At 38.0% G+C, this 10,332-nt stretch overlaps 1 protein-coding gene across 3 annotated transcripts in view; it reads right to left on the bottom strand.

Annotated features, from left to right (window-relative positions):
- Ap3s1 (adaptor related protein complex 3 subunit sigma 1) overlaps positions 1–10,332 on the bottom strand; it is a 39,611-nt gene that overhangs the window by 22,269 nt on the left and 7,010 nt on the right. For all 3 annotated transcript variants that reach the window (XM_029471813.1, XM_029471814.1, XM_021150378.2), the window contains exons 2-3: positions 8,052–8,143; positions 4,329–4,440 (exon numbers count right to left, since the gene is read on the bottom strand). In XM_029471813.1, the coding sequence (XP_029327673.1) occupies positions 4,329–4,440; positions 8,052–8,143 (204 nt within the window). The remainder of the gene's footprint in view (positions 1–4,328; positions 4,441–8,051; positions 8,144–10,332) is intronic.

The following is a 10,332-nucleotide window of genomic DNA, read 5'->3' as shown; positions in this document are numbered from 1 at the left end:
AGGCGGATTTCTGAGTTCGAGGCCAGCCTGGTCTACAAAGTGAGTTCCAGGACAGCCAAGGCTACACAAAGAAACCCTGTCTCGAAAAACCAAAAAAAAAAAAAAAAAAAGAATTATGCTTAGCACATGTAAGGCGCTGAGTTTAATCATTGACACAAACTTAAAAATATAAAATTCAAATCCCATTACCACCAAAGTTACTAATGTTTGAACAATAAAGCCGAAACCATTAACGAGACCTAAGAGACATTTTCCTTTTCCTAAGGTACACGATGGAGTCCCTTCAGTTGCACAGTACAATTCCTGTCCTTTGACAGTCCCTCTTCTAACTCCCTGAAACACACAGCTGTCCTATCAGAACATGCAGATGGGCCTCAACATCAAAACCTAAGTACACAAGAACAGAGAACTTCTGCTTTACCTCTAAGAAAATTCACATCCATTTTAATCTTTCTCAATAAAGCAGACTGAATTTTAAATGAGTTCTTCCTCTTGTTTTAACTCTAGAGACTACTAATCAATGGCTAGCAAAGGTAATTCATAAAGTTTAAATGTGGGATAAGTCTACCATTCTCTTCAGCCAAGGATAGCCAACAGAGAAACAGAAACCACAGAAAAGTATTTTCTAAACAAATGTAAAGTTTTAGAATAAAACTATAATTATGTATCAAAAAAATTAGTAAGTGTAATAATGAATTCAGTTAGAAGCCAAGGTAAAATACAGTCCTGATCACTCTTTCTCTGTTACCAAGCCATATAAACACAAGAATTGTCATCTCTTTCTTTACTGGGAAACACACCCTGGCGAGGTGGTCTTCAGAGGCCCAGGACAGACAGCTGAGGAGCTGGAGTCATGGTTACTGCAGGCTCAAACTTCCTTCGAGGTCTCTGCTTAGAGTTTTTAATCAACTTTATCCTGTATGTTTATCTTAAAATTATCATTTTTCCCACCACTACCACTAATTTAGGATGAAAGGAATGGAGAGGAAAAGGGAGAAACAGACACACAGCAAATGTTTACCATGATTACTTTGTGGTTTCATGTAACTGATCCCTGCCAAGTACTCAAAAACCAGTGTGAGAAATTATAGATTTGGAAGCTGGAGAGAGCGAACAGAGGTGCAGAACACTTAAGATTCTTTCAGAAGCCCTAAACTCAGTTCTCAGACTCCCCACTGGGCACTCACAACGGCCTCTGGTGAGTCAACACTCTTCTGGTTTCCTTGGGTACTCTAATGCACATGCACAGACATAGACATAAAACAAACAAAAAAGAATTACTTTACAAGTGTGATAGTGCACACCTTTAATCCCAGTACACCTTTAATCCCAGCACTCTTGAGGCAGACACAAGCAGATCTCTGAGTTTCTGAGTTCAAGGCCAGCCTGACCTACATAAGCATGAGGCCAGCCAGGGTTACATGAGACCACTTCTTTAAAAAAAAAAAAAGAAAGAAAGAAAGAAAGAAAGAAAGAAAGAAAGAAAGAAAGAAAGAAAGAAAGAAAAGAAAAGAAAAGAAAAGAAAAGAAACGAAACGAAACGAAACTGCCAGAATATAGACAATGTGGTAGCTTGGACCACAGTGAAGAAATAAGAGGCCAGGCAAAGGATTTGCTTAAGATGGAGCAGAACACTAAGACCCAAGAACAGGCAAGCACTCAGGTTCTGATTCATCCACTTGAAGAGTTCAGCTATTAGTAACAATAAGACCAAAACTGCAGAAAATATAGATTTTAAATCTACCTCAGTGTGAGATCTTCATGTAATACCCAAGCAGAGACATCCAACAGGATATTGGGCCTTAAAATCAGACTTTCAAAGGAAAGGTCTAGGCTAAAGATTAAATTTGGTACCATCAATACCAAATTTAGTAGATATTATTTGGATGAAATCACATTACCAAAGGAATAAAGAGAAGATACTCAAGACAAAAAGCAGGGAAGAAAACTACTCTCAAGTTCAAGTAGAGTCCTTGTCAAGAGACAATGGCAATCTGAATCAAACAGAGGAAGGCTGCTGGAACCTGCAATTCAGCAACAATAGTGCGAGAGAACAAGACAGTTTCAGATATTCCTTCTATAGCAAAATGTTTGCTATCAAAGGAGAGAAAGAAATTAAGAGAGTGGTAGAAAGGGAGTGAAGGTGGCAGAGCCCAGGGCTGGATGAGGGAATGATTTAGAAGAGGCTACAAACGCTACAAAGTGAGGGGTGTTGCGGAGCAAGAGGAAGTGAAGTGAAAGCTAACCTCAAAAGGCCCGGTTCCTCAGCTAGGAGCACAGTGAGTACAACGTTTCTACAACACACAGTAGACAGCAAGAGCTTCCAATGTTCTCTCCTGACTGCTTCAATTTTGCTTGTGATGGTTGAGAAGTGAGGTCTAGCTACAGTGTAGAGAAATGATGTCAAGAGTGAAAATTGGAGCACAGAGATAAACTGTAATCAGTGGACAGCACTGAGAACTTCCTGAGAGCCAGGCTCATGGGTCTAAAGTGGACAGGAAATAGGACTGTGCTTTTCTTCTGCATATGTTCAGATGTCTGAGAACAGGCCAGGAGTTAAGTGGATAGGCACACTGACTACCCCTGGAATCTAAGCTAAATAAAGACAAGCCAGACCTCAGTAGGACCAGGGAGAATGAAAAAACATGACATGTTGAAACCTGAGGGGCCTAGAATAAGAGAAACAGTAAAACAGAAAGATAAAAAGGCAACTGAGAGTAGAAATTGAAACAGGTTGTGGACTAAATAGTACTTTGTATAAAAAAAAAAAAGAGAGAGACATGAACAGAAAGCTGGGACAGAAGGCAAAGCTCTGAAGGAATGCAGTTCCAAGTCTGAAGACATGAGGCTACCGACTATTACACATGTGAACAATGAAGTCCCTAGGACCTTCACACATGCAGACTTCTACCGACTGGCACTGGGTAAGAAGCAACCCTGAAGTCTACAGATTGTAGTGTCTGCAATCCTGGGAACAGAGGCAATTGTTATCTGTGTCTTGTACTATCTTTTCAAATCTGTCACACTGACAAACAGCCTCGGAAAATAGGGTCTTACTTAAGAGAAAAGCATAAGCTTCCCTTTTCTTCTAAAGAGAATCTCATCCTTTTCAGAGAAGACATGATTCACCCACTATAGAGAATGTCAGCTCCCTAACTCTGTCCCCTCTGTGAACATCTGATCTGCTGGGGTGCAGCATCACCTGACTCCTTCATAGCACCCTTCTGGAACTGAGAACTAATGCAGGCAAATGTCAGCATGGTTTGGGGTGTTTTGTTTTGTGGATAATGCTTCTGTTATTAGTAATACAAGAAGAAATCTTCTGTCTCATCTTCTGCTGTTACCCTTTAAACTACAGGGTAATCTCTAACCCTCTACAGCTGTTGACCAAAGCCCCAAGTATGGGAGATAGACAGAGATGGCTACAACTAAACGAGTAGCAAGATGACCAGTCTGATAACATGAGATAAAATCTGGAGATGTTATAAAAGAAGATATCCTGGAAAAACCAAATAGAACATCTCTAGGCTCAATGATATGAAGAGGGAAACACACACACGCACACACACACACATGCGCACACACACACACACACTGTTACTGGTGAACGTGGAAGGCAATAATGAAGAAGCAGCAAGGTTCGAAGAGTTGAAGCAATATAACAGGCAAGATTCAAAATATGAGTTTTCTGATAACTGACGAGTTCTAGACATTCCAAAGCTTTTCAGAAGAGTTAAGTCTTCAGGCCAGATTCAGACACATGCAGAGAGATTCACAGTCTTGGCTTCCCTGCAGTAACTCACATGAACAGACAAGGCATGATGAAATTAAGTCTTAATTCGTCCTAATCCATTTAGTTTCTACAGCCCTTGACATGGTTTGAACTGGATCATGATGGCACGGTCTCTCTAAGTGAATTAATCTATTTATAAGTTCATAGCTAAACAGGATATTAGGAGATGGAACCTGGTCGGAAGAAGGGGTCACTAGGGGGTGTCTTTGAAATGTTTATCTTGTCCCTGGCCCCGTGCCCTCTTTGCTTCCCACCTGCCATGAGGACAGCAGCTTTCTTCTACCAAGCTCTTTCTTCCACCATGCTACTCCTTTGCAATGGGATCAGCTGGCAGACGGAAATTTCCAGAACTGTGAACCAAAATAAATGTTTCCCCTAACTTGACTTATGTGGCACTATGCCACAGCATAGCCACCTAATATCTACTATGGAACAGCTCTTATCAAACAAACATTTTAAAAAATTGTAATCTTACATTTATAAAAATAGAATCAAAAAACGAATTAGTAGCAGTAAGATGCAACTCTGAACTTACTTGAATTAGATCTAAAATGCCAAGTTCACTTTCTGAGGAGTCCACACAGAAGACAAAATACAGTGTTGCATAATGTCTGTAAATGAGCTTGTTGTCAGAGCCTCCAATTAATCTAAATGACAAAACAAGGTAACTGAAATGGTGCAGGAAGCAAAATGAGGAACATGTCATTAGCTCAAACAAAATCACATTGGTTAAAAACTTTTATAAAACAAAATATATAACAATGGCATAGCATTCAAGTAAACTTACTTCAGAAACTAAATTAAGATAGCAATTTTCTTCAGAAATGTCAAATAAAAGAAACCAGTGCTTAATTTTAGTTAGTTTATTCATTATTCACTGAGTAAGTACTGTGTGTCAGGCACTGACAGCAGGTAAAGAGACAAGAAAGTTAACGGGTAGGGGAGGGTGTCACACAGAGAACCAAGGAGTATCCATGGAGTTCCCACTTGAGAATGGACATTGAGAGACAGTGCTATCCAGACTGGCATCTAATCAGGAGCACCTTGGGCTAAGATAGCAAGGACCGAAAAGGTCTGTCTCATCAAGACAATATGCACTTTCAATGAGATGGGAGGCCGGGAGACAACAAAAGATTAGTAAACAATGAGGCTAAAGGAGCAGGCAGAAACCAGATCACAGGGATGTGCCAGTGCTTACAAGATCACAACTCCATAGGTCACAGTAAAACACACAGCTTAAGGCTGATTATCAGCTAGAAAACAAACAAAAAAAAGAGTATTTTTAAGCTATAAATAAATGTGGCATCAAGATGCTCTCCAAAAACATTTTTCTTAAATCTAAATGTAAGAATATCATGCTAATGAATATTCAATATTTTCATCAAATACTTTTATTCATATATTCATACTAGTTAGCATTTTTAAAATAATTTAGGAATTATCTGAGGAATCTTGTGTTTTCCAAATATACTTTAGCAGTGTAAGAGTCAATTTTATAATAGCAAATTCACCCTCTCAAGACCACTTCAACATTAACATAATTTAAAAGCAGGCTATACACAATCAAAACTAAGAGAGCACTCTTAACAATATAGGGTGTGGCATTTTTCCTATTCCATAAATCTAACCCTAAACTCACAAACTCGTAGAAACGACTTCTCTAAGTACATATACTTTCTTGTCTTGTAAGAATAAAAGTAGAAATGATCTTGGGTGAAAAAATGAAGGATTCCTACTATGCTGGGTTACTTGTCTAAACAGGGTTTAATTTAAGTCTTTATGTACACTTTAAATATTCTGAGATTGTTATGACAATCTCAGTTACAGTTACAGTTGTTCACGGGAGGGGCAAAATGAGCCCATTAGCGGTCTCACTGCAGGTTTTTTGATTTGGTTTTGTTTTGTTTTAAAAGAAGGCCATGCTTCTGAAAAATATGTTACAAAGTAGCCATTAGTGCACAGAGAAACTAAGGCTCTCTGCAAGGCAAGTGTACAGCTGGCCTTGAAAACACAACTTCACTTTCAACTGGTCTAATACTGATTTGTTAGGGTTTCTGTTGCTATGATGAAACACCATGACCAAAAGACAGGTCGGTGAGGAAAGGGTTAAGGTGGCTTACACTTCCATAGTGAAGGAAATCAGGGCAAGAACTCAAGGCAGGAACTGATGCAGAGGCCATGGAGGGTGCTTATTGACTTCTTGCCCCTGGCTTGCTCAGCCTGCTTCCTTAACAACCCAGGACCACCAGCTCAGAGACAGCACCATGCACAATGGGCTGGGTCCTCCCCCATCAATCACTAAGAAAATGCCTTACAGCTGGATCTCATGGAGACATTTTCTCAATTGAGGCTCCCTCCTCTCTGAGGACTCTAGTTTGTGTCAAGCTAACATAACACTAGACAGTACAGAGGTAATATATAGTATGTACAATTTTGCAAACAGAAATTGCTAATTTTTGATATCTTCTTAGATATCTTTGGAGAAGGAAATGAAGTTTCAAGAACTTGAGCAATCTGACCCAGTGTACTGACTACCCAGATTCAGAACCCTAACAAGGACAGACAGGCACAGTAGTTGGTTCCCGTTTTTTATATGGTTAGGAAAGAATCTCAAGTTCAAAGTATAATTTCCATCCAAACAGGACCCTCTTTGTATCAGTTTGGTTCTCACAGTCTATCTTGTGCAATGCACTACGCAAGGTGAAGAAGTCTGTGAGATAAAATATAAAGATGAAAGAGAAACAATATCTAGGGCAAAGACAACTAAATTCCTACAGAGACCTATAGAAACACAAGTGGCTGCCTTGGCCATTAAATTAGAGTCTGGAGGGGGGTTAAGAGCAAAATCTACAAATCATAAATATGCAGAAGTGCAGCATGATATAACATTTTAAAATCTATAAATCACAAATATGCAGAAGTGCAGCATGATACAACATTTTAAAATCTATAAATCACAAATATGCAGAAGTACAGCATGATATAACATTTTAAAATCTATAAATCACAAATATGCAGAAGTGCAGCATGATACAACATTTTTAAATGCAAACAACAAGGTAGCTGCTGTGTGCAAATAAACTTTCCACATGATAAAAAAATCAATGTATGGTCAGACAAAACTGGGTTCTGTTGCCCCAATTATTTTTTACAATATGTATCTTATCATTCATGAGGCTTAGCTCATACTTAGCTTTAATTCTCAATGAAAAAATATTAAGCATATTAATTATATAATCAGGGAGGAAGTATTTCTAGAAATATTTAGAGGTAAATTGCTTTCAATAGACTCCATTTTAAAGTATTTCTTTAGAGTTAGAGATGGACATTAGTTGAAAAGCACTTGCCAAGCATACAGGAAGCCTTGGGTTTGATTCCCAATGTTGCAAACAATGAAAAAGAAATAGAAAAAATATTTATAATATTTGTTTAGTTTAGCAAGATATCTTTTTTCATTTTAAAAATAGAAACACCTACAGGCTGAGTCTATACTAGTGGTATATAGGTACATAGATATAATTGAAACAGACACTGTTTATAATAAAATAAAGAATATGATCTGAATGTTTATGTGTATTCACCAGTTATACAATCACCGTTATAAAGAATGCTATTCCAGATTTTTAAAAATGCATTACATCTCTGTGTGTGTGTGTGTGTGTGTGAGAGAGAGAGAGAGAGAGAGAGAGAGAGAATTGATAAGAGAGAGAGAGAGAGAGAGAGAGAGAGAATTGATAACTTGTGAGAATAAGTTCTCTCTTTCTACTATATGGGTCCTAGGGATCAAATTCAGGTTATCAGGATTGGCAGCCAGCACTCGTGCACCTTCACTAGATAAGCTCCATTTCTCCAGATGTGCTTATAGATAAAACTTTATAAAATATTAGGCAAAAAAGCAACATGCAAATGAACATTAAGTGTGATCTCATAAGTAAATGCTTTCTAGAAGGATATACAAGAAACTGGGGGAAAGAACTAAGATTGGGAGAGGAAAAGTAAGTTAAAAATTTTTTATTTCCCTATAATAAATGAATTCTACTATATGAATATATTAATGTTATATAAAATAACACTATAAAAATTGTAGAAAGATTGCATATTTTAAAAAGTGTATAGACTAGACTTATACCTAAGAGTGGTAGCAATGAAATTACCTAATTTAATTAATTATACTGAGGAATTTTCACCATAAATTGGCTAGCAATATACAGTGTCATTACACTGGAACTCAGACAAACCCATGAAATGCAGTACTTACAATCCTCCTTCTAGGAAATTACAAACGTTCTCATCGCGCTTAGACACCAAATGGAAAGTCTCCCTGATGATTTGCTGTTGCGTGTCTTCACTCTGAGGAAGGATAAGTCATATGCATTAACATCAAGTTTACAGGGTTAACAGTAGTTTAAGACATTCTGAAAATAAAAGGTAGTAATTTTAATCTGGAAAATTCTGGCCGAAGGGGAAAGGGTCCTTGAAAACCAGAGTCAAATTACAGAAGCAAAAACTAACAGTATTTGATGAAAATGGAATAAAATCACTATAGTTTACTACTACAATGAAAATAACTTATTTCTATCTTCAAAACCAAATGAGAAACAGAAGGCTCAGACACACTTGTAAAAAAGTAGACATTAGCTAGCCAAAGACTGCTGCTTACAAACGGCTCAACTGAGCAGGCAAGTAACATTAGCTACCTCATGAAACATTATCAGCTATATGTGTATGCAGGGACCATAGAGAAAGCTTGAAGTTTGCAGGTAAACGGAAATGAGAAAATACAGATTGAGGCTATGAGCCCGATGCATTCACCTGAATATATCCACACTAGAGAAGTATGTTCAATGTGCCCATATCCCTCCCCTGCTCTGGGAAGGGTGGAAGAGTAGGAGATGATCCTCTTCCAACTTCAACTAAATGAAAAAGACATGCCTCTGGAGGTAACCCAACCTGGGGGCACTGTAGACAGAAAGGTGGCACAGCATGCAGTCATGGAAGAAATATTTCTGGGGGGAGGGTGTGGGGACTTTGGGGATAGCATTGGAAATGTAAATGAAATAAATACCTAATAATAAAAAAAAAAGAAATTATGCTAAAAAAAAGAAAAAACGAAATATTTCTGACTTGGAATTCTAAAATTCAATCAGTGTACTTATTAGTAAGACTTTAATATTCAATCAGTGTACTTATTAGTAAGACTTTAATAAGAACTGTAAGGTCTCATAAGATCTACTTCTTGTTACATTTTACTCAAGAAATTACGAGCTCCCACTTGGTAAGACAAGAGACAAAGAACCAAGCAACTGAAGGTCTGACATAGAAAATAGGCGAGAGGAATCCCTCAGATAACAAAGCCTAATATGGCTGCCAGGAGCTGGCACAGACCAGTCCTAGCCAAAAGGCTCCAAGAGAGAGTTCTTCACAAACAGGAAACTATCAGACACATGCTGGCAGAGACATAAATTAGAGATAAGTAAATTGAAAAATAGCTCAAAGAAAAAGCAATTATCTTCCAGGAAGATAAAATGCCAGAAGGAAAAAATTACACAAAGTTTATTACAACATGGCTCAGCTTACAATGATTTATATAAAACACTAATGTGAGCACTCAAGAGTGACCTAGTGAGAAATATGAGAGAGCTTTAAGGGACTGTGACTCATGTTGTAAGAGAGCTAAATAATTATTCCCAATATTATAATTATTCTCAATATCAGAACCAAATAGATCATGTCTACAAATGAAAACTTAACCAGAAAGCACTAATGTAATAACCAGAAAAAAACTTGAGAAAGAGGGCAAAGAAAAGAGATTACTTTTGAGATTAAAAACTGATTACATTTCTCCCTTCCCTTTCCTCCTCCAAACCTTCCCATGTATCCCTCTCCGCTCTCCTTCAAACTCAGTAGTTATTACTGTATACATACAAGTATATGTATAGACACATACATTCCTAAATATAGCCTGTTCAGTTGGTATAATGCTACCTGCACGTATATTTTAGGGGCTGACCATTTGCCACTGAAGAACCACTTGGGGAAGACAACCTTTCTTGTTGTTTTCCTCTGTCGCTTTTGGTTCATTCTGTAGGATTGAAGCCCATGGGCTTTTTCTCTATCTGGTCTGGCAATTCATTGGTGTCATCCTTCAAGCTCACATCTGTGTAATCATGTTGGTAAGCCTTTATGGGTGTAGCTTCTGATATTCCTAGGAAGCACAACTTCACAGCAGATTCCCTGACCGCTGGCTCCTACACTCTTTCTGAGATGTTCCCTGAATCTTTGGAGATTACCCACTGGAACAGAGTTGAACGTTTTGATTGGTTGTGGTTTGCTGTAACAGACTCTGTTGCAGAGACGTTTCCTTGACAAAGACTACAACTGTCTGTGTTTATAAGGTCAAGTGGTTATAGGTTGTCGTTAGGAATTATGTAGGTTTAGTAAGTGAGTGGTGGTAGATTCTCCTCCAATAACCACAGCGTCAGGAGAAATAAGTAGTGAGCTGAGTTTCCAATAGCAGACATGGTCTCCCCCTTTTGAGT

Source organism: Mus caroli, chromosome 18, assembly GCF_900094665.2.
Source record: "Mus caroli chromosome 18, CAROLI_EIJ_v1.1, whole genome shotgun sequence".
Lineage (NCBI taxonomy): Eukaryota > Metazoa > Chordata > Mammalia > Rodentia > Muridae > Mus > Mus caroli.
This window is presented reverse-complemented; position numbering and strand designations above follow the sequence as displayed.